At 44.9% G+C, this 25,144-nt stretch overlaps 1 protein-coding gene across 3 annotated transcripts in view; it reads right to left on the minus strand.

The window, feature by feature from the left end:
* The window catches only part of SUMF1 (sulfatase modifying factor 1), a 103,878-nt gene that overhangs the window by 59,591 nt on the left and 19,143 nt on the right, over positions 1–25,144 (minus strand). For all 3 annotated transcript variants that reach the window (XM_033132304.1, XM_033132305.1, XM_033132303.1), the window contains exons 4-7: positions 11,220–11,302; positions 9,181–9,303; positions 8,320–8,434; positions 3,420–3,533 (exon numbers count right to left, since the gene is read on the minus strand). In XM_033132304.1, the coding sequence (XP_032988195.1) occupies positions 3,420–3,533; positions 8,320–8,434; positions 9,181–9,303; positions 11,220–11,302 (435 nt within the window). The remainder of the gene's footprint in view (positions 1–3,419; positions 3,534–8,319; positions 8,435–9,180; positions 9,304–11,219; positions 11,303–25,144) is intronic.

A 25,144-nucleotide genomic window follows, 5' to 3' on the forward strand; every position in this document is an offset into this window, starting at 1 on the left:
GTGGCAGTGAGAGTGAGGCTGCAGGTGTGGAAAAGAAGGATGCTACATGAGCTCGCCACATTCCTTTACTGAGGGCACCACAGATGCCACAGACTAACCAGGGGCTCAAGGTTAGCTCGCTGCGAAGGAAAAAACACACAAGTCACTGCTTTTAACTTAAAATTAGCAGCAGCAATGGCCACACCCTGGACTGTGTCTGCATGGAAAGGGGTGATGCCATCTTAAGCAGCTTTAGAAAACACGTACGCACGTGTACACACACAATCCCCATAACCTCCGACCAGCTAAGACCAAACTGACCCTCACTTCAAACAGCCAAATACCTCAGCCTTTCTCAGGATTGTGTGGACACAGCACACTGGCTTCTGCCACAAATGATTGCCCAATAAAATAAATACTAGTCATTGGCCTTTGCTTCCTGGAAGACACTGAAATCAGAAAGAGAGAGTCCCTGAACAGCCTTTCGTACACAACACTGACTTTCCCCAAGCTCTCCAAAGAAGCTTTAAAGTGATTTGCCATCAGGAGTTAGTCTTGGAGCTGACATACATGCATGACACTGAAGAGGTCTGTTCCCATAGCAGAATGTTTACTAATCACACAGACATTTTGGTTCAAATCTTTCCCTGACATTGCCTGCTTCTAACAAGCCTTTGCTTTTGAAACGCTTGGAGTAGGAACAGTGGTCAAACCTCCCTCAGTTCTGCATATCTGGAATTGGCTTTACTGTCGGACCCACTACTATGCACCTGCTTCTTTGCCAGCCACTGGAGATGCACAGTCCAGCAGGGAAGGAAGCAAAGATATTAAAACCTCAGAGGAAATAGGAGTTTTAATCAGACCCGATTAGAACTAGCATAGCTGCAAGGAACTGCAAGGCTCGAATCCCAGATAGAAGGGAAGACCAGAGAGGTGAGCCTGTTTTCCCCTGTAACAGAAGTTTCCAGAAGCAAAGGTAAATCCTCTCTAGAGAAAGATCAGATGATCCAGATCTCAATAATCTTTACAGCTTTTCACATACAATGTCTGGGACTCATCAGAAATAACTAGGCATGTGAGAAAACAAGATGTGACTGAAAACCAAGAACAATAACAGACAACAGAAGCAGATCACAGGGTAGCCTAGAGTTATCAAATGCAGATTTTAAAATACGGTGACTGAAAAAACCACAGTGAGGCAGTACTACACACTGACCAGAACAGCTTAAATTAAAAATACCAACAATACCAAATATTGACTAGGAGAACAGTTTTTGTTCTTTTTCTTTCGTTAAAAGAAATACAGTAAATACAGTAAACTGTTAATATATGTTAAATCTAAATGGTAGGTACATAGGTGCCTGTTATACTATTTTGTGTACTCTCCTGAATTTTTGTAACATGTCATAATTAAATGTTGAAAAAAGAAGCAAAAGGTATGGCTAAAGAGAGATCAGCAAGGGCTAAATGATTTTAGCCTTCAAAACTCATGTTCAAGCGTCTGTACTTCATTCTTCCTACCAGAACCAATTGCAGGATTCTAATCGGAGGAGTAATGGTGCTAGATTTGCTCTCTGTGAGGACGGTTCTAGCTGCCATGGAGCAGAGGGAGTGACGGTGGGGGCCCAACAGGGCGCTGTCACTGTCACCCAGAAGAGAGATGATTGTGGCTTGTCGGCTGCCGATGAAGGAAAGTTGCAAAGATTTGAATGACGGGGCACGAGTTTTCTAGAGAGCTGGGGTGTAGTTCTCAAAATCGTTCAATTTTATCTGTCAAGTCAGGAAGCAACGAGGCCACCGTGACAAAGAGACAGCTTACATGAGCACAATTTATAGAGCAAGGACAACATCTAAGAGAGAGCCTGGGACTGGTGAAAACAATGCGAATTTTCCTGTAAATCCTTAGGAGAAACGCAAGCAATTATAAAACGGAAAGCTAATAAGTGCTCAGCTCAACAACAGATGGTCGGAGAGCTACATTCCCAACTTGCCAGGACTCTGAAGCCTGGTGCAGCCCCTTCCAAACTGGCAGATGCTTTCATCTGAGGGGAAAATTCTATTTCTGATTCTGACAGCAAAGGCCAAGTCACACGTTGCCAGTAGAAATGGCATTTCTCCGCCACAAACCCAGGGAGACGTTCATTATCTTGTTCTCACTTTGGAGACACGGGCTTTCTCTGACCACTACTCCCACCGGCCCTGCCAGAAAGTACAAGGAAAACAAGGGAGAAAGCACAGTTTCTGAAGAACTCAGCTTTTTCATCTGCACCCAGGAAGGCAGACCTGTGTATCTAGATTATTCATGAGCAGCCCATGGGTTCTGCTGTGGAAAGAAACCCAAGCACATCAAACAAATGTACCCCAACTTCTGAAAAAGGGCCTGAGGCACAGAGTCTGACAATTTCTTCAATTGCTCTGAGCTGTTTAACCCTCCACTAAGAAGAGATGGAAGAATCCATTTTCTTTTCAAAAGTTTACGGTGTCAAATTGAGCATATTGAGTTCCCAGTCAAGCTGGGTTGGGTATGAACACACATTGACTATCTAGTTTGCTAGAGATAAGATGTTTGCGTGGTGTTTTTGCCCCAATCTGTTCACACAACAAAAAATATTCAGATGTTCTTTTTCAACAAAGTACTTTGCACACACACACCATGTAGTGTCTCCATTTTTGTTTATTATGCTGGGAGAGCGTGGTTTCAGGAGCAGAGTAGTATGCTAGTTGCATTCAACATTGTTCCCATATCGGAAAAAATAAAACTGAGATGAATGTGGCTGTCCTGAATTTCTAAGCCACGTGATGCATGGACCCAATACATTGCAGAGTTCGGGAAATAATTACTGAATGACTCAACTTCCTGACCCAACCACTCAGGAAGCAGTACCCTTTCTCGTTTTCTCCAAAGAATGTTCGTCAATCAAAATTTCAACCGGTCAAAATTCAGGCAACTCATTACATGATAAATACCATCTAGCAGATCTCACTAGTCATCAATAAGACATTAACAAAGTTTGCATAGTTATTTATATATCTCACTCTGATCAATTTAGGGGACTGAATAGAATTTCTAAAGCTATCGCTGATTCCCTGAAATAATCATCCTCATCAGCATCGAGCAGCACATAAAATGCACACAGACACTTTTACACAATGCTTTCAGGTTGAAATAAGAGACATGTGCTTAATATCCCTCGGGGGAAATTGTGAGATTAATTCCAAGGTGGCGAACACACAATGAAATATAGACGATGTATTATAGAAATGTACACTTAAAACCTATATAATTTTACTAACCAATGTCACCCCAATAAATGTAATAACGAAAAAAAAAAACCAGATGAATTCCAAGAGTATGTAAATACCCCTCAGAAACACAGGAAGTTCTTGCCACCGACTACTCGGGGAGGGATCCGTACTCACGTACTCAGGACCATACTCACTGGGTTCAGCGTTTCTTCAGCGGAATGGTGCACGGACCACCAGTCTGAAGTCCACTCCCACGCGTTCCCTACTATGTTGTATAAGCCATAACCGTTGGGGGGAAAGGCGTCAACCTAAAAACACAGAAAGGAAAAATGCTATCAAACTACTCATCTTGTTTAGAAAATCTCTGTGGTGCAGAAATGCACTAAGAGCTATGACTTCAAGTCTGAATATTAATTTTCACCCCGACAGTCAAAATACAATTTGGCCAATGTAAAAATAAAAATATAGAAAATAAAGAAAGAGACACTGTTTAGCTTTGAGCTCTCAAGGGGAGTTGAGAAACCTGAGGCAAGTTTATACATATTACATCGTAAGGAAGCCAGCAAAATTATTCCTAAGAGAGGCACGAATATTGATCATAAATCAAATCTGTATCTGACTGGGGGATAGATGATATTTAGATCTGCAAAGCATGACAGAAGCATTATATTAGACCAAGTATAAGCGTTGTCATCAGAGCTCAGCTGGCCATACAATGTCTTTTAGCTCTGAAGACCCCAGGGCAATTCTGTGTTCTCCACCAGCCCCTTCCAACTCACACTATCTTACCTTTAAGCCTCAGCCACTAGTATCAAAACACTGAGGGCACTTATTTTTATACAGAAAATGTGAATTTATTATCATATGTATTTGTAATAAAGGGTTTGCAATCTCTGGAATCTGGAAACATGAGGCAAACTGTACAGTTCTTCAGCCAGCAATTATATCACATTTCAAAGGCACGTCAGACAGTCTGCCACATAATATTGTCACAGACACAGAACCAAAGTGAAAAATTTTTGTAAGGGGTGGGAGGGCGGACAAGAGAAAAAACTGTAACTGAACAATAGTCAATGCACAACAGTTTTGTATTTTAGTGACTTAAATTTTTTTTCCAACATTTTTAATGGAAATCCTCAAACTGAAAGAAAAATTTCATTTTTTCAAATGAAAAAAAAATCAAGTTATCTTTGAGGCTTATCTAAAAAATATTTTTGTAAATTCATATTGTTTTTTGTTTTTTTTCTGTACTGATGGAGAACTAAAGGAATGAACAAACTGAAATTCATTTCTACTTGGCTTCAGGTTTCAGGTGTAGACATGGATACGGAAACATCTGAGTCCTGGGCGATTGATTAGTATGGAGAACGTAAGCTGAGGAAGCTGAGGAGGCGGGAAGCTGAAGTTTTCACTACTCTGCCTCTGTACTCAGCATTCATTACGGACCAACACTACCTGGTCGGTGGTTCATCGGGTAATTCCATGCACGTGGGCTCCAGGCAGGAAGGAGTTCAATCACATAAGACGTCAAACTGCTTAATGAGGAAGAAAAGAAGAATGCACCAAAAATAAAAAAGTCCAATTCTACAGGGCAGAGCGGGATGAGTAGGAAAAGAGAAGAGTGGGAAGAGAATGGAAGCAAACGCCCCAGAAATTCCCAAGAGGGAGAGATTTCTGGGTGAAGGTGCTTCCTCCCCAACAAAGGTAGATGTGTGTGGGTAGCCCTGGGAGTTGGGGTCAGAGTTCAAAGGTCAGAGGGACAGTAAAGGAGGAGAGGCCACAGGCACAAACTGTTTCAAGAATCTGGAGATGATCAGAGAGCGCAGGTGAAATAACAGCTGGAAGGCACAGGAAGGAAAAGAAATTAATGTATTTCAGGGAGAGAAGGGAAGGAGCGAAGGAGCCAGAGGCAGGAGCAATGAAGAGATGGACATCCCGGGGGACTCACTTTTCAGACTCATAGAACGTGGGGGGGGGCAGGAATTTAATCTATCTGGCCCTATTAAACCATAAGATGAAGAAATAATAGTATCCACTCAGAGGTTTGCAAGCTCTTTTCCCTTTAAATAATTTGAAGTTCAGGTGATGTAAAATCAGCAGGTGACCACCCCCAAAATTATCATATGTGGACCTGCCACTACAAGGAATACAAATTTTAACTGCTTGTTGTTAAGTTAATCACATTAACCAAAGCTTCCTTCCAGGAATCTCAGCAGAGAACAAGCGTACATGAGAAATACTTCAAACACACTTATTTTCAGGTGAATGAGCTGAAACGTATTAAAATTAAAACACAGTAATAACCGCATACCAGTAGCCTAGCAAAATATAAATCCAGTTCTTTAGTGGTCAGAATAGTTGACTCAGTTTGAAATCACATGGGAAATAAAATACATGAAACGTGGGTGATTTCACTGTCACCTACCCCATCATCACGGCTAAATTCCCGCTCTCAGAGACCAGAGCATGTGCCACAACAGGGCAGCTCACTTGCCGTGCAAACAGTCCCCATCTGAGATACAGATCTTAAGTCTTGTTCCAGACACAGGTGGAAGCCACCTCCCTGTAGCTGGCTTGCTCCTCTGTCCTCAGGTCCTGTTTCTCAAACCGGTTCTTTGAGGCCTTCTGGTAATTGTTCTAACTTTGTCTTAGGAAAGTCCACGGCAATTTCTTCAGGTAAGTTCTGCTGAAAATACCCCAAGTGGACATCTGCTGAACTCCAAATTCACTGTACCAACTCGAAGCATCGGCAGAGTGTCCTAATTTCATATGGAACACTGTGTTTTCTGAAAACTGCACTCCCCTGAGAATTAATGGCAATTTTCGTTGGATGCTCACGTCCTTACACAGCGATATGAAATTCTGTAACAGTAAGTACTGTAAAACACTCATAACAGCCAATACAGCCTCCTCTAGAATTGACCTTTCACTAGCACTGACAGGCGCTTATATAATGGGGTGTTCCGAGGCTCAGGCCTTAGGCTTCAAGGCTTTGCAGGGGCGCTGCGTCTCAGAGCCTACGGGTCCAGGAAGGGGATCCAGGCTGTGGAGGCCCTTCTTGTGCCAGACTCCCCCATGTGGCCCCTGCCGAAGAAAGCTGGGTTTGGCCCCAACACTCCAGGCCCGTCCACGTTCAGGGTTAGGGCATTGCAGAGGACGTGCGGCACACTCCTTAGCAGTGTGTAATGCTCCGATGGCTGCTGTCCTGCTGTCGGCATCAGCCAACGTCTTTCCTGGGGTCTCACGAGCCTCATGGGGCATCTTAACCAAAATTCTGCTCATCCTGCCACACCAGTTTTGCTGACGGAAAGTACCCAGGAGCCACAGACTGGGCATCTTACCCACGCAGAGTTTGAGAAAAGTTGAGATCATTTAGTCCCCAAGACCTCTAATCACTTGTTTTACTGAATAATCGAAGTGTCTGTGAGCACCAGCGATCCTGAAGGAAACTTCGGAGGAACCAACTACCAGGTCTGAATAGTATTTCGCCTCCACTGAGCAATGCAGTCATTAGCCATTGACTTGTGTTGGTTCCTTCACCGTAAAACTCACTCAAATAAGGGACCTTACGTACACACGCAGGTGCTGTCATACCTATTCCAGGGCTACCTACGCATTCTCATGCAATTTTTTTTTTTTTTTACTAAAAATAAACCTGTAATGTTTTAACTGCTATAGCTCGAAATGTTTTTAAATTTCTGGTAGGTCAAGAGTCTCCTCACGCTTCATCTTTTCCAAAATGTCTTGTATATAGCAATATATACAAGATAATAGATTTATTATTTAATATTTCAGTGGAAATTTTGCAATCATTTGATTATGTTCTGATATGTAACATATCTGTGTTACACTTATGAATAAATTTTGGAAGAATTATTTTTGTGTGAAACAAAATTACAAATATTTAAGAAACGACAGCTGTTTGAAAGATTGTTGAAAGAAAATTCTTCTCGGAAACAACAAACTCAGGAAGGTGCGAATTCCCCACCACAAGACTGCTTTCCTCGCTGTGTTTAGAGAAAATGCAATGTTTTTAACATTGTTTCATTATTGTGTGATTTTGCCATCAAGAGAGCCGTGAGAAAGAAAGCTTTGTACATGCGTGGAGGGAAACATGCCCCACGGATTCTGGAAAACACTTTGGCCATATATCTAAAATGCTCACCAAGAAAACTTTCTACTCTTTGACTCATTAATTTCACTGCCTGTAGTCTAGCTTAAAAATATCATCAGAGAGACATTTAATATTTATGTACAAGAAGTTCACTGTGCTATTTAGCAAAAAATCAGATATAACCTAAATCAGGGTTCATTCAAATGACAGGTTATCCAGCTGCTAAAAGGCAACGTATTTGTGAAGAACTGTTTTCAGATAAAATGTTCCTGATGGTGAGCAGGGAAAAAGAGTAGGATGCTAAGTATTGTGTTTAGCATAACAAAAGCACTGTGTAAAACACATGTACGTACACACACCCCAGAAACACACGCACCGGCACATACGTGTAAGGCAGGGAAGGGCACCGGCTTTCGGACCAACCACCTGGTTCGAGTCCCCGCTGTGCTGCTTTCCAGCTGCTCACCTGGAAAACGGGGATAACGGTGCCTACCTGACAGAGCTGAGCCCACGCGAAGCAAGTATCATGAACCGGCTCAGCCCCCGCCGCACACGCAAGCACCCCCTGTCTACCAGCCATCTTAGCATCAGCTCCGGAAACGCCCCAGGGGCTGACAGGGGTTGTCTCTGGCTCCCGGCATTCCAGGGCCTTTTCATTTTCTCCTCTATCCCCTTTTGTTTTTCCAAAGTTTCTATTAGGTTGGTGCAAACGTAACTGCAGTTTTTGCAATTATTTTCAACCTTTTAAACCGCAATTACTTTTGCATCAACCTAACACAACAAGCATGACGCAATCAGAAAAGAAAATACATTATGAAGAGAGACCGCTTGCTCGCTTCTTAGTGTCTGCTCCGTGTGGTCATGGAGAACCCAGGAAGGGGGCAGCCGGGTGGTCAGAGGGCCAGCAAGGCCTCGCACGCACCCCCGCTCATTTCTGCGTGCCCGTCGCCGCTGCCCTCCTTGCCAGCCTCGCTACTCACAGGCGCCGTGCCGCGGAAGCCGTCCTCGCCAGTGTTGGTCACAGGAAACTCGCCCTGCCACAGGTTGGCATAGTGCTGGCCTCTCGGCTGCAGCTTGTTGCCCCAGGGGAAGAGTCTGTCAGGAGAGACACAGGTGTCAGACTGTCACAGCGGCACTGGCGTCTGGACTGAGGGCAAGGGCGGGAGTGCCATGAAACGGGGACCCCTGCTCACTCCTTCTGAGTGAGATGTTTTGCTGTTACTTTAAATATGTTACATAAATAAATAAAGCTTTTAAGCAGTATTTTTTTCACTTCTGCGTAACTAGCTCATGTCAAGTTCACAACAACCTCCGTCTCTCTGGAGCCCTCAGGAGGCCTGAAATAAATCACGTAACTGAAAGAAGGGCTCAGAGAAGGCTGGGTAGCCGGCATCATTCTGGACTTATATGGTAGCGTGATCAGGCACCGTCACACCACACTTTTATAAAGCTTCGCTATTTTAAGGAGCCTTGCCTAGAAGATGTGACCCAAACATGAGCCTCTGTCTCGTGGCTCTGGAAGCGGACAAACAACGCTGCCACAGGAGATGTCTAAAATGAGAAAACGCTAAGGCAGGCAGCCGGCCAGCAGGATGTAAGGAGGACCATGGAACCCCAGGGGCCTGGACTGCTGGGGGCCTTTGGGGCCCCAGGGAGCTTTGTGGGGCTGGGAGGGGTTGTGGGCCGCCCATGGGAGTCTCCCGAGTCACTTCACGGACATGAGGAAAGCCCAGGACCCAACAGCTGTGGTTGTGGTTTAGACCAACTGCCTAAGCAAAGCAGTCCCAGGTTTAGGGAAAGGCAGCACATGGCTGGGTGGGGCGAGCCCCTCAGAGTGGTACCTGTTCTGCAGGCCTCCTCGACAGCTGTACTCCCACTCGGCCTCCGTGGGCAAGCGCTTTCCGGCCCATGCGCAGTAGGCCACGGCATCGTGCCAGGAAACGTGCAGAACCGGATGGTCTGGCCTGTGGAGAGCGAGAGAGCCGCTGAAGCAGGGAACGGGACCCGGCTTCCTCTCAGCACCCTCAGTCACCCTCGGGTCACTCGTGACACTGTGGGGTCCTGGTCGCCAACACGAGCCCCAGCCGTGCCACATCTGTCCCCTCCACCGCAGGGTTCTGACATCCCAGACTCCCGAGTGGGCGATACTTCCTCTTTGAAGTACACTCAAAACATTTCTTCACTTTGTGCGAGGCCTAGACCCCCCCAGAATCTCACCTGGTCACTTGGTAGGTGGCTGTGGAGATGCACAACCCGAATCCCCTTTAAGGAACGGGTGCTGCCCCAGCCACTAGGAGTGCTGACAGCTTCCAGCCGTCGGCTCCTTCGGGGTTTTCCACAGCTGCAGAGAGCCAGCTCAGAGCCACCAGCGACTAACCACAGCAGGGGCATAAGGCCCAGCCACTTCAGCCCCACAGCGCAGTCCTGCAGGATGGGCTGGCTGGGATCCTTGGGCCTGCACTGGAGTCTTGGCTTCAGCCCCTGCCCCGCCCTGCTTCCCCCCTGCCCCTCCCACGGGTGTGAGCCCCCCGTAAGTACTCAGCACCCCAAGCTCCATCTCAGCCTCTGTGTCAGAGAACCCAATCTGTGACACTTGGCTTTAAACTTTGTGTCTTTCTACTACAGATTAGCCAGCTAACCTGCCTCACTCTAGCAGATTCCAAGCAAGTGTTTATTTTTTCTAAGGGTACAGAAGGCTAGGGAAGGTCAAGGGGAAAGTTTGAGAATAGGAGATACACACATTTACCCAGCACCACGTCACTTTCATTCCCCTTCACTCTTTTCCAAGTGGACACACATTCCTACTGCACCCCTCAAACAGCTCTGAATTCCCTGCAGTAATCATTCCGTGGCTTTACCGATTCTTCTAACAGTGTTTCCTGAGTGCCTGTTATGTGCCAGTCACTGCTTCAGCACTGATGAGAGAAGCACTTTTCTCAGAAGACAGACGCAGTCAGTAAAGCACACACCCCTCTGGGCTTGCCTTCTCCCCTTAGCTTTTTCTTCTATTAAATTCGGGGAGGAAAGCATTCACTGGGAGCTGAGCGGCCTCGTCCACCCAAGGAACCCAGGAATCCTGAGTCTGACTTCTCACCTTGCAGCTCTTCCCACCAGAGGCTGCTGACTCAGGCTCCGCCAGCTCTGTGCCATTTCTCAAGGGGCTGTGGCCCCACAGCTGAGCTCCACGTGCTCCCAGGTCCCTGACAATGAGCACAACACCCAAGAAAGTTGGGAAAAATAGAAGCTCAAACTCCCGTCTGAAAAAGTAGGTTAGGAGAGCAGGCTTCTTGGGCTGTTGAGACGCTGAGTCCTGGGCCAACCCTTTCTCCACCTCCAGGGCTTAACGGGTGACGCTATTTTTGCTTGAGATAATTATTTCCTTGCCACCCGAGAGACATGCTGGCCGACTTGCCGCTTGGCGGTCTTTCAGTCAGATGGAAGCTTCGAAGTATGTCAGTCAGCACCAGAGGCAGGGAGCAGGGCCCCACTGCCAAGGCCTGAGTGCCTGCCGTGGGCCCCTGGCACCACACAACTACTCATCTGTAGACGGTCTTCTTCCTCAAACCGACCCACTCAGGAGAGGAGCAGACAGGTTGCAGAGATTAAACACGTCATGAGATTTGTAACTGGTCTGCAAAGGGGAAAACAAAATCTACACGACAGGACAGAGGGAGGAAAGAGGCCACTTATTAAGAGTCTCTGTGAGCTTGGCAGTGGTTGGGGCTTAACGTACGTTATTATTTCCTGCCATTTTATTGTCCTACCTATCAGAGTTTGTCATTCTTGCCCCGTTACAGATGCAGATGGCATTAAGTCCCTTCGCACCAGCACAGGAATCGATTAGGCATGAAACACGTCCCGGGGGGAGACCCAGCCTCACCTGTGCAGGACAGTCGAGTCGGGCCCTTCTGGGTGCCTCCAGTTGGCGCCTTTGACAGGTAACCACCAGGGAGCAGCTGCAACCTCAAAGTAACCCAGAACAACAGCGGTTAGCGACGATGGCTCTAGAAAACACTGACTCAGTACGGGCAGTGAAAATCTCACAGTCTTCAACTTCCACTTGAGCTACCAAACAAATACCTTTACCAGCATATCAAAAAAGTAAAGATTTTCATGTAAGGAAATCTTTAACCAAAAAGGATTATCTCATCACAAAGCACCACAGTGACCAAATAAGTATGTATTTAAATGGTGTGTTTATGTCCAAGAATTTTTAAAAGATGCGCTGCTATGTAATCCCCTATCATGTATAACAAGTGAGAGCTGGGTAGTACAAGTCGTGGTTAAAAGACGGGGAAACAGAGTTAACCTTACAATCAAGTGCTGGGCTGACGGCAGCCCAGGTGGCCAGAGATCAAGCTGAAACAGGGTAGAAAGCTGGGGTGTTTTCAGAAGACCCTGGCTCCATTTCCAGCCCCAAACTAGCTGTGTGGCTCTGGGCAAGCACCTGCTTACTTGGCCCTCAGTGTCCTCATCTCTGAAATGGGGGCAGCCACTGCCTCACCGATGACCTCAGACTACAGAGGAGGCTGACGGAGGTAGGACTGGGAAGTGCTCGGCCAACTGTTCCCAGGACCTCAACTCCTACTTTACAATTCTGCAAACCCAAATAACAAGGGCAAGTGGGCCTCACTTAGTGCCAGGTTCAGAACATGGCTTTGGAGCCAAAGATTTGAATCACCTCTCTGCCACTCACGGCATGACCCTGGGCACCTCTGACCCTCTCGAAGCCTGTTTTGTCCTTTGTAGATGGAGACAGAAACCATACCAACCTCCCGGGTAATTACAAGGAAGGACTGTGACATAAGCAAGGGCTTATGACTGTGCTGGCACCGAGCGAGCCCTCAGCAGAGGGCCAGCAGCAAGCACGGCCTCAGGACCAGCAGCAGCACCGGGCCGTCAGAGAACGCCAGCAGCGCCACGGCCGCTAACACTGACTGACGAGCAGGCGTGTGCACATGACTCTTCCAATGTAAACGGGAGCAGACTCAAGGTCATCCCCAGGGCACACCTGGCCTCCTGACGAGCTCGCAGGAGGGGACAAGAAGGGGGTTGTGTTCCCACTGACAATCACAGCAATCACCAAACACACTGAACCCTGTTCTCGTTCCTTCTTCTTTTCACATCAGTACAATCAAAACATTCATGGTATTCTAATCACAATTTGATGGAAAAAGCCAGATTCTTTCATTTTTCAACAAAAGAGGCATTATGTCCTTAAAGGGCATTACTGCGAGGGGTTTTATTTTTCAGAGAGCAGGAGAGGTGAAAGGCATGGTCTCTTCCTCCGTCACCTGGGGCAGGGCCCAAACTTTAAGGTGGAGTGTTCTCCTGATTGGACTGCTTGCTGCTCAGGAGCCAGTGACGCGTAATTCATTCCCTGTCAGGACAGGGAGTGCACAGAAAGCCCAGGTCATCCCCTTGGGCTCCGGTATCTTCAGCTCACTCAGCCAACTCTACCCCACCCCCAACACTGATAAACTAGGCCACCAGAAGGTTATATTCTTAAATTTAAAAAAAGAACTAAAAAACACAAATATGGCAGAATGTTAACCTGAGTTCAATCTGGGCAGTAGAAGCTAGAATGCCTGCTTTCCTTGTATCTTTGTGTTTTGAAATATTTCATCATTAGCAACTTAGAAAAAAAGCCTGCTTTCTTGAAGCTGCTGTACTACTGATGGACATTTGGGTAGTTTCCTCTTTGGGGCTTTTCGGAACTGCGCCATTCCTCTGAACTTTCTTAAGCGCTCCTGACTTGGGGTTCATGCACACGCACCTCTGTGGATGGCACAGCGTGGAGGGGAACTGCCAGGGCTCAGGGGCTTGGGGCACATATGTGCACTGCTGTAATAGAGACCGCCAACACAAGTCTGCAGAGCAGAAGCCTCCAAGCCTGCCACCCCTTCTTCATGGGGGCACGTGCATGGACTTGGCGTATGGACAGCAGACCCCAGGGCAGCTGCTCAAGCCGCCTCTTAGGACATGCCCCGTCCTCTTTCCTTCAGTTCTCTCTGGTTACAAATACTTCCTGAGACCCACGATCAGCCAGGCAGTGAGCCTAATTCCCACAGTCCTCAGAGTATGATTTCCGACTCTTGGTATATTGACAGTTTTTAAATTATTTATATATTTATCTTGCATGGTAAATTGTACAAAGTGGGGTACAGAATGTGAACCTCTTTTTTCCTTCAGAAATGTCTACAAAACTCCAATTGGTGGGTCCAGGTAGTACCACCTTACACACATCAGTGCTTAGCTCAGACGCAGTTAGTTTCCTCCCCACTGTACACACACACTTTCTCTGTTCCTAGAAAACGGCTTTTCCTTTCTCCCAGCATCCCTTTTTTCTGACATCTTTCACATTACCTTAGAAACCCATCCAAAATGGACCACTAGCTCCACTTGAAGTCAGAGGGCTATGCAATGATCACCTGTCTCGGGGACAGGTGTGCAGTGAAACAGGACGAGCAGACACTGGCTGAAACATGGGGAAGGGGAACCCGTGAGAACACTGTGCTCGGCCCACAGCCACAAGCTGGTCTTTCTCCAATAGTAAGACCTGCAGTGAGTACCCGAAGATGTACGGACGTATTATAACATTATTGCTCATTACACGTTACAAAATAACCCATGCTTGACATCCATCCATCCGAAGAAAAACTATACAATTATCAAAACACACTCCAATGTGGACACATGTATATGTCATAAAGATATCCTGTAGAATAGAACACATTTGGTTGTTTTTCTGTAAAATATATACATACGAATGTATGTTATTATAATCAGAAGGGAAAAAGTCTGGAAGAATACACATGCATTTAACAGGGGCAAAGGCTGGGGGAGTAAGATTATACTTTTTCAGAATGAACGTGTGTTACTATAATAGGATTTCTCAACCTCGCCACTACTGATACATGAGGCCAGGTCATTCCTTGGTGTGGGGGGGCCGTCCTGTGCATTGTAGGATGTTTGGCAGCGTCCCTGGCCTCTCCCCACTGGACACCCCCAGTTCCCTTCCCCCCCACACCCAACTGTGGCAACCAAAAATGTCTCCAGACATTGTCAAATGCCCCCTGGAAGGAACAAAATCACCCCCTGCACTATGATAATCAGAAAAACACACTGTTCTTCTTAAACGTTAACATACAGTTCTTTGTGGCACAGAGGTAAGACCATCCCACCCTGCGGCCAGGCTGCCCGAGTCTGAACCACAGCACCACCATTTAAAGCCACATGACTTGGGGCTCCTTACTTATCCCCTCCGGGCCTCCGTTTCCTCATCTGTAAAATGAGGATCCTACCACTAGTACCTATTTCCTTGGGTTGTTGTGAGGATTAAACAAGGAAACTCTGTGAAGAGCTCCGAACAGTCCCTGGTACCCAGTAGGAATCACACAAGTGTTAGCTCTCATTATCACTGTTACTCATTCATGTCATTGCATGTTGCAATATTCTCTCAGAACTTTCAAAGAACATCTAATTAGTGAAAATCTATCCCCAATACGTCTTTAGCATGAGCCCCAAGCCTCCTGCCAGCTCACCCTTTTCAGAAGACTGACAGACAGAGAAAAGGGACAGAACATGTGTCGTTCCCAAAGAAGTGTCAGGAAGAGTGTGTGTTGTCATCTGCCATCAGAGTCATCACATGAGAAGCAGCTACACGGAATCTCACCCATTCCCTGAAGCGGGCAGTACCATGAGAGTGGGGCAGGGGCGGGGTGGGGGTGAACAGGAAGGAGAGGCATTCCATTCACCAAGTCGCAGACTAGACAAAGCTTGGGGCCTGCGGGCGTACCACACCAGCGCCCGTCTGTGAAGAAGACCTGCCATCCCGTGGTCGTGCTCAGCTACACTTCCCCAGGTGACACGTGAGCAAAGAAAGACAAGTCGTGGAAGTCACCCCACGACACAGGTAAGCCATCCCAGTCAAGCTGCCCTGGGAAATCCACAATGTTCTCTGGCCAAATTTATGGCAAATCCCATCCAATGTCACGAGATGACTTCCTTTTCTATAGTTCGCTGTTAACTCCATGTTTTTAAAAATGTGTTCTTAAACTCCTGGTCGTGTCTTGAAAACAAATATTATTCTACTTTGCTTTGGTGCTTATGAGATAAACATCTTTTGAGAATCACATATGAGCCAGTTAATCAAGGTTATACTGCAAATTATGTCATCGCTTATTCCTTTTCTTTAACAGGAATAGTTTTCAGGTGTGTTGTGTGCAGGGTGCCAGCAGCAACGTGCGTGGACTGGCATCTACCCTAAGCCTCATCCTAAAGAGAAAACTATTTTGGATGTGGTTGCCCACATTTTCTGTTCAACTGAGACACTTCTAGAATCATGGCGTTCCCTTATATCCAAGGGAAAAGGACTTTAACGTGACCTATTTCTAGTCAACCATCTCCATAGCAACTGTCTTGGGTTTAAGTTGAAACAGCTGTCTGTCCCAGACAGCCAGTGACCAGTTACAATGTAAATAGGACCCATGTGAGCACTGCTGTCCCTTGAGAAATGGACCTCAGAGAGCAAGGACGACTTTTCCCACCTCTCCCCAGGGACAGAACGAGACATGTAGTAACCGCTAAAGAAAAGAAAAGGGGAAGCTAGCCAGGTGCCTTCGTCTTGCCAGCTGTGGTCAATGATTCTTCGTATACACACAGTCTAGAAGAAAGTCAGCACAGGAAAAGGATGGCGCACTGTGTAATTATGCATATTCAAGTGTAAAGACGGCAAGTTCACAACTTTACAACTCTCCTCTTAAAGATTAAATGCGTTAAGACAAGCAAATTAAAAAGATTGAAGTGTCTCAAAATGTAGTATAAACATGACAGTTGCCCTATAAAAACAGCCTGGGAGGATTTTTCAACTGGCACCAGTGAACAATAAGAAACTGCAGATCCACTCAAATTCATGAAATATAAATAAAACCGGAGGAGAATCTAACAACTGAAGGAATCAGATGGAACAGAAAACACACCGTGACTAAAAATCTCTTTGTTCAGCACCCACCAGAAATGTGGAAAGTGGAGAACAAGGCTTGAAAAACAGTAAAAACAAATTCATCCGTAAAACAGATAGGTAGGCAAGTCTGACAGCTTAGTTCAAATTAATCCTAATCAAGTACCATGACTACTTAATAGAATGTGTGAGAAAAATACTGCTTTTTCAAATAGAGTATAAATATTTCGAAACTTAGAGCAAATCTGAAAATTTTCAATATTCTTTGCCTCAGTTCTTAGTGAAATTCCTCGAGCTAGAACACAGCGCATTCTCAGGGCACCAGTGGATGTATTCAGACACCCATGGCAAGTCCTCACAGGAGGCCTGGAGGCCCTAGGCAGTCATTCATTGTAGACAATGTGCAAAAAAAAACGGCCAAGGAATGTCTGGGCTCGAAGAACACTGGAAAGTGATCCAGTTTCCTCATTCTCAGTTGAGATCTGCATAAATATGGGGAAAGTTGATGTGGGCTTTTAAATTAATAGAAACAAGAGAAAATGACTTTTTTTATTGTCCAAAAATAATTTTTTACTTCTTTAGGCAAAGAAGTGACCGTGTAAATTGATATAACCTATCTTAAACACAACTGGACAGCACTCAGGACTATGTCACGTGCATACCCAGCGAGGAGACCATTGAGTCCCTTATCGTACATCCATACGAAGGAATACAGCCTAGTCATTAAAAATTATATGCAGATGGGGCAGCCAGTTGGTTCAGTGGTTAGAGCGCAGTGCTCATAACACCAAGGTCTCTGGTTCGATTCCCACATGGACCAGTGAGCTGCACCCTCCACAACTAGATTGAAAACGACGACTCGACCTGGAGCTGATGGGTCCTGGAAGAACACACTGTTCCCCAATATTCCCCAATTAAAAAAAAATTTTTAATTATATGCAGGAACAGTGTAATTACTTGGATAAATGTTCACCCTCTGCAGAAAGTGAAAAAAGCCAGTATATCTGTATAAGCCACTTAAAAATATGTTTATATATGGACACACATGCACATACCACCACCACCCCCTCCCCCAAGAAAAGATCAGTAGTACATACGCATACTGAAATGTCTGAAACAGTTATTGCTGGATAGTGAGACTGTAGGTGATATTTGATGTTCTTTTCTGTGCCATTTTTTTAAATTTCTAAATTAAGGCCGGCCCAGTGGCTCAGGCGGTTAGAGCTCCGTGCTCCTAACTCCGAAGGCTGCCGGTTCGATTCCCACATGGGCCAGTGGGCTCTCAACCACAAGGTTGCCAGTTCAATTCCCGCACGGGATGGTGGGCTCCGCCCCCTGCAACTAAGATTGAACACGGCACCTTGAGCTGAGCTGCCCAGTTGGTTGGAGCGCGTCCTCTCGACCACAAGGTTGCCGGTTTGACTCCCGCAAGGGTTGGTGGGCAGCGCCCCCTGCAACTAGTAATGGCAACTGGACCTGGAGCTGAGCTGCGCCCTCCACAACTAAGATTGAAAGGACAACAACTTGACTTGGAAAAAAAGTCCTGGAAGTACACACTGTTCCCCAATAAAGTCCTGTTCCCCCTCCCCAATAAAATCTTAAAAAAAAAAAAAATTCTAAATTAGCTACAGTGAACATATTTTTATTCAGACTTTCTACGGTTTTTCTTTTAATGGAACTAAGACAATTTTACATTGAAAAAAACAAAAGAAATATTAATTTTTTAATTTAATTTAAAATTACTTATATTTACCATTCTACTGAAACTTTATTTTTACATTCATTTTCCAGTTTCATCAATAAGCATACACATTTTTACATATTTTTCCAAAATTATATATTAATTGTTTGCACTGATTTTATTATTTTTTTACATTTTATCTGGACTTCAAAACAAACATTTTTCGTGGCTACACAACCATTTGTCATGTTGATATACCATAATTTACCAATCTCCTAACATTGAACCACTGAAGTTATATTCAACTTTGTTGCTTTTTTGCTGTTATAGATAACACTACAGTGAACATCCTCAAAGATCTTCATTTATGTTTTGCTTCTACTAAACTTCCAGAAGTGACATCACTGTACCTAAGAGTACAGCTCTTGCTAAAAGTCATCATTTAAAAAAATCCATAATGGGTTTTTATTAACTAAAGTTAAAACTTTACTTGCCATAATAATTTTAAAATGAAAATGCGGTATCTATGCTGTGTGTGTCATCCTGTTATCTATTCGACTATCTGTTCTACTATCCTGTTAGCTATTCTACGTTACAGTGATGAGTATTTACACATACTGCACTGGGGCTATTGGGGACACTTTGTGGGTCTCCCCTCTGAGGCTGTCGTTTTCCAAGGCAGAAGTCCTGGGCCTCTGGAGGTGCAGTAAAAAAATCTTTCTTTGAAATCCTATCTGTAGCCACAGCCCTGGTAGTGATGAGAACCCGGTTGGTGCACAGAACTGTCATAAATTCTGCAAGTGGAAAACTTATTCTTTCTATAGGGATCGAATCTTGCATTTTTTGAGGTCAAACCTCCATTTCCATTCAGCTTTCTTCCACCACTTTCTGGGCCATTCCTTGCACCATCTTTCCATGTATCTGGAGTGACAACATACCACCCTTCCACGAAGATCCCCTCAGCCACGGAAGCAGGGACAGTGTGAAAACATCAATACTACAGCCAGGGAAAGATCCCACTTCCGGGTTACAGCAACCCACTTCCGGCCCCTCTGCCCTGCCCATTCTACCCCAGGAAAAGCCCACAAAGGATTTTTTAATCTACAACATAATAGATGGTGTGGCCAGTCTCCCTCTGGAAAGAGGGTGAGTATATGTAAAAGCCTGGCAGCCCACAGCAAGGTGTTTCGTACGAAACACAAGCAGGCTCCATGGAGGCGCCTGAAGTTGCTATTGGCTGACTTACAGATCTTTGTCAATGTGTAAAACCGGGAAATTACAGAAAGTAGATTGATTGATTGAAAGCACAGTTCATTGATTCTGTGCTTTCCTCTTCATGCTTTACAAGCTCTGAAGCTTCTGAGAAAAGGGGTCAAAAATAGAAAAAGGCATCCTAAGCAGGAGAGATTCTGTCACGCAGGCTGTTTTGGAGGTACACCACCACGTGCACCTGTAAGAGAAGGAAAGGATGAGTGCCATCACCCCGCAGGGCATCGCAGGAAGGGACGGGCTCCTGCTGCAAAGGCGGCCCAGGCTCACACCAGACATGCTCTCCTGCCTGCGGGTAGACGGGCCTCTGGCCAACAGAATGTTCCTAATCCACAGCCAAACCCCAGTGCCTCCCAGCGGCGGTCCATCGCCAAGCCTCATTATGCTCCCATGGCGCACGTGGAATGCCGGACACTCCCTCTGGACCACCTTCCACACGTCTGTAGGACGATCCCGGTGCCGTCACTGCTCAGTCTTCTCCAGGTTCCGTTACAGATCCAACCGCCCAGGCTCTCCCATCTCAAGCTAAGGCCCCACCACCTCTCAGTCGCTCAGGCCAAAGCCTAGGAGTCATACTTGACCACTCTCTCGCCTTGCTCCCCTGTACTCTCAGGTTACTTCCAAATGCCAGACCGCTTTGGGCATGTCTCCTCCCACCGCCACGCTTCACGGCCCTACCATGGGGGCGGTGGGCACCTGGACTCACAAAACCCACACAGAAGCCACAGTGGTCTCTTTAAGTTGGATCCAATGGCTTCTAACTGCACTTAAGACACTCTGGCTCCTCGGAGGCCTGCTTCTCCAAACCTAACCCATCCCCACACCACAGCCCCCCTTGTTCATGCCTCCCTCGTCACTGGTCACACCGGTTCCTACTCATCATTTCGTTTCGGCTCAGGCGTCCCTTCCTCAGAGAGGCCATCCCAGACCCTACAAATCATAGAGGCAAAGAGCCCAAACTCATCACACCCCCATTCCTTTCTACCCAGGCCTCTGCATTGTTCTAACCACAGGTCATCAGCATAGTCAATTCTAAGCTCGTTTAGTCTCTTACTAGAATTAACACCTCCATGAGAGAGAACTTAGATCCGGTTCCCTGCTGTATCCACAGTACTTAGAAAACTGCCTGGGCCAAAGCACACACTGGATAAACATTTGTTTAATGAATAAACTCACCTGTTCCTGAGGTTTCTATGGTTTTCAAACCCCTTCCCATGTTGGCTGAGCTTCTTCTAGGTAAACACCAATCTGGAATATAACATTTGAGTGGGATATCCTTTTCTGTACAGAGAGAATCAGCCCTGGCTTGGAGGTTTTACGCAATCGCTACAAAAGGTGCCACCCTCTGCTCTACCTATTCCCCTCTGGGGCCAAGGCTGCCTCTTCTAGAAGACGAAGGCTTTCTTCCAGATGATTCTAAAAGCTCCATCCATCCTAAATTCTCATTTTTAAATACGACTCTCTTAAGGATGGACATCCCTTGCCAGGACTCCCTACTCGCTGGTCTATCTTTGTCTCATCATGGAAGTTCACGATGCAAATGCAACGTTTGGGAGGTAGGGGATGTCAGAATAATTTTTATTTCTTAATCCAAGTCTGACTTTCAAAAGACCCTTGTCTTGAAAAGAAACTTAAGGACACCTTCAACAGATATTTCAAATCTGAGCCTCTGGGACCCCAGCATGCTTCATTTTGACCGGGTATCTTATTTTGGAGCAGGGTGGAAAAAAACCCTGTGTCTGTTATCCTATTCTACGGGGTTCTCGCTTTCCAGGGTTATCATGCTTTTTGCTTCCTGAGCCTACGCCACACACTGACTCCTAGGTCAGGTAGACAACTACTCTTTTCAGAAACAGACACAAAATACAGTTGTGTGGCCATGCTCCCTATCTTATCCCATCAGCCATCCCTGGACTGCCTTTCCCAAATAACTCGCTCACTGTGAACCTACCCCAACCCTGACGACCAGGCCAATGTTCTCCTGCCAGGGAAGAGCTGACTGTGCGACATGAGACAGGTCATACCAGGTCTGAGCTGTGCAGCGTTCAAAAGCTAAAGGGAGGCTCCAACAGGTGGTACCAAATGGCATTCTATCTTTTTTTTGATTTGACAAATATTTATTAAGTGACGGTTACTCTGCTGGGGATGCAGTGGTGAATAATACATACGCATACTCACTCGCCTTCATGGTGCATATCGGAAAGGGAACGGCATTAGACAACTACCTACACACATGATTCTAAGCGAGACCAGTGACATGAAAGGGAGGCACGAGAAGCCATAAGAACAAATAGATGGAACAATCTAAATCTGGAATGTGGGACGACAGAAGGGTATTTCAAATGGACTTCCCAGAGCGAGCGTAGCTGGGACCTGACCGCACACAGTGAATGTGGGGACTCGGCAGAGGGGCACAGACACTTTGCCCTAGTTGATCCCCAAACGAGTTCTTCCTCGTCTGCAAGCCTTCTTCTGTGCCTCTACCGCACCCAGGCCTTCCCCCATCCACCCGCCAAATGCAGTTTTCCAGGCACCTCGCCCAACTCCTCACCAGGACTCTTTACCACAGCTCCTGCTGACGTCCTTCTAACACTTTTCTCACTTGGTCATTTCCCACCTGGACACTCCAGGATGCTACGGATTTCATACACTCTTATTCATTTTGATAATTTTTAACAGGTAATATATGTGTTTTCATTTTTGTTTCTCTAACATAGTTGATATAAAATATTCAAAAATCAGGTTAACAAAATATACCTAATTTTGGTTCCAAGTCTATGTTACCTCATTCCCTAGACTTGGAGAAGCTGAAGGGCAGGGAGGATATCTTTCACCCCTGTGATCTCAGGAACAGCATGGCACCTAGAAGACATTTCTGCTGCTTTGCTAAAAACCAGACCACATTTTAAGGCAGAGAGCACATCTTCAAACAGAGGCAGCTAGACTCATTTCCATCCTTAGGAGAAGTCAAAGAACAGACCCGTTAAGGATGGCAGACGATCAAGGCGGCATGAGTCCAAACGACAGTTCAAAAGCTATGTCATGGTACATACCCAAAAGTGACGTTACTGTATATACCCAAAAGCTATGTCACTATACACACCCAAAGACACCTGACCACCAGTGTTCGGGGCAGCAGTATTCACAGCAGGCAGAACTGCCATTGGCTCTTAAATAGCTGGAAACCACCCAAATGTCTGTCCACTGACAGATGAATGGACAAAAGGTGGAACACTGGTCAGCCTTAAAAAGGAATGAAATTCTGACACATGCTACAACATGAATAAACCTTGAAGACATTACGCCGAGTGAAAGAAGCCAGGCAGAAAAGGCCAACAACTATTGTATGATTCCACTTCTATGAGGCATCTAGAACAAATGAATTTATAGAGACACGAAGTATCACCTTGGTTATACCAGGGAATGGAAGGAAGGGAGAATAGGAAATTGTTGTTCAATGGGTACAGAGTTTCTGTTTGGGATGGTGAACAAGTTCTGGAAATGGACAGTGTGGATGATTGCACACCACTGGAAATGTACTCAATACCAATGAAATGCACGTTTAAAAATGGTTAGAATGATAAATTTCATGTAATGTATATTTTACCCCCCCCCACCCTGGTATATTCCTCTAACCAAGGACTCTGAGATAATCCAAGAGGAGATTTATTCCACAATAGCCAATCCTTTCAAAATATCACTGGAACTTGGCAGAGCAGCTCTCACAAATGGGCACCAGGAAAGCAAAAGAAATTCAACTCAGTTTTCAGTTAGACCAGGCCGAGAGATATTTCACTGGAAGAAACCAGAATAGTGACATTTAGAAAGAGGCTTTTTATGTGCTGGGTACTGGACTAGGTGGTTCTGAGTACATTATTTCATTTGGTCTTTACAATACTCTACTAGGTCGGCAATATTACCCCTCAAAGGAATGGATCAAAACAAGTAAACTGCTAGTTACAATGAAGAAAACGAAAATAACTACAGCACTGTGCTGGCAAGAAAGGAGTGCGCAAACACAGCTACCACATGGGCAGTGGGGAGTCAGAACTTGGGGTCTGTACCTAACCAGCTTAACAGGTTGATTGTCTTAAAGGGCGGGGGGGGGGCACCATTCTCGAGAGAATTATAACAGGACCAAAGACTCGATCCGGAAGGGAAAAGAAAATGAAGAGGTGCCAACCCCAAGATGACCCAGATGTTAGAATTGTCAGACGAAGACTGTTAAGCAGCTACTATAACCACCGGCTCTGAGGTAAAGGGGAGTCTCTGGAAATGAACAGGAAGGAGTTCCTCAGCAGAGAAGAGGAGCTATTTTTAAAAAGGAAACTTCAGAACTGCAAAATACAATATCCGAAATAAAAAATTCACTAGATAGGCTCAAGAATGGAATGAAAATGACAGAGAAAATAGGCAATTTGAAGACATCAATAGAAAAAATAGACACAATCTAAAGAATAGAGAGGAAAAAACCTATTTTACAAGAATGAACAAAGCCGAGAAACCTCTATCATAATATCTAACATTCATACACTAGAGTGCCAAAAAGAGAGAAGAGATTGGTGTTTGAAAAAAAAATAAAAATTTGGAATAATGGCTGAAAACTCCCTGAATATGGTTAAAGACATAAATTTAACAGACACGAGAACCTCAACAAACCCCAAAGAGGGTAATCTCTAAGAAACCAATGTCAAAATGCATCATAATCAAACTGCAAAAGACAAAAGATTTTTTTTTAAATATTGAAAAAAGCCAGAAAATAATAATACAATACATAAAAGAAAACAGTGGTTCAAATGACTGTTACCAGAAATCACATGACCAGAAAAGAGCACAACAACATTTGAAAGTGATGAAAGAAAAGAACTGTCAGCCCAGAATTCTGTATCCAGTGAAAATATCCTTCAGGAATGCAGGTGAAACAAAGACATTCTCAGACGAAGAAAAACTAGGCGAAATTATTAACGTAAGACTTGCTCTACAAGGAAGATTTTTAGGCTGAAGGGAAATGATACCAGAGGGGAGCATGGAACTCCAGGAATGAAGGGAGAGTAACAGAAATGGTTTAGGTAAAAATATAATAATAAATCATTTTTCTTCTTTAAAGTAAAAAAATGTATAAGTATTGCAAGCAAAAATTGTAACACTGTCTTGGGTTTTTTCAAGGTTTATAGATGTACTCTACATGACAAATGTAAAATAGGCGGTTGGGTAAAGGAAACTATATGGTTATAGGGCACGTATATTTACTTGAAGTGTTAAAATGTTAACTCTACAGTACACTCTGTGTGTGTGTGTGTGTGTGTGTGTGTGTGTCTGTGTGTGTATTATAAGTATATATATTATAAGTATATATGTTATAAGTATATATAAGTATATATATTATAAATATATTTCATATAAATATATATAAATATACAACAAAACTTGTGGAACTGAAGAGATCACTGAAACAAATCAGCAGACTTTTAGTTTTATGTTTCCATTGAAAAAGAAGACTCAAAAGTTTTAAATTAAGTATCAAACTTAAGAAGTCAAAAAAAGAGTGGCAAAGAAAAGTGACTTCACCCCAAACCAGCTGGAAAATAGCAAAGCTGAGATTCAAAACCAGGTCTCTTTGACTCAAAGGTTGTGATCTTTTCTTTATGGCTGCTTTGAATAAACAAGCCCCAAAACCAGTTTGGAAAAGAAAAGTCTTGGTGGTCGTGTAAAAGAAGAAAACTTCTCAAAGTTGAACTAAGGCAGCTCAGGAAATGATGGTTAAGCTACAAGCAAAGTACAACCTGGAACATCCAAACTGATGCCCAGCAAATTATCCACTGGGCACAGTTATTTTGAGTTATTTTCATTTAATTTTCCTATGCACTGGAACTTGCCTTTCTAACCACTTTCT

This window comes from Rhinolophus ferrumequinum, chromosome 17 (assembly GCF_004115265.2).
Source record: "Rhinolophus ferrumequinum isolate MPI-CBG mRhiFer1 chromosome 17, mRhiFer1_v1.p, whole genome shotgun sequence".
In the NCBI taxonomy this organism is placed as follows: Eukaryota; Metazoa; Chordata; class Mammalia; order Chiroptera; family Rhinolophidae; genus Rhinolophus; species Rhinolophus ferrumequinum.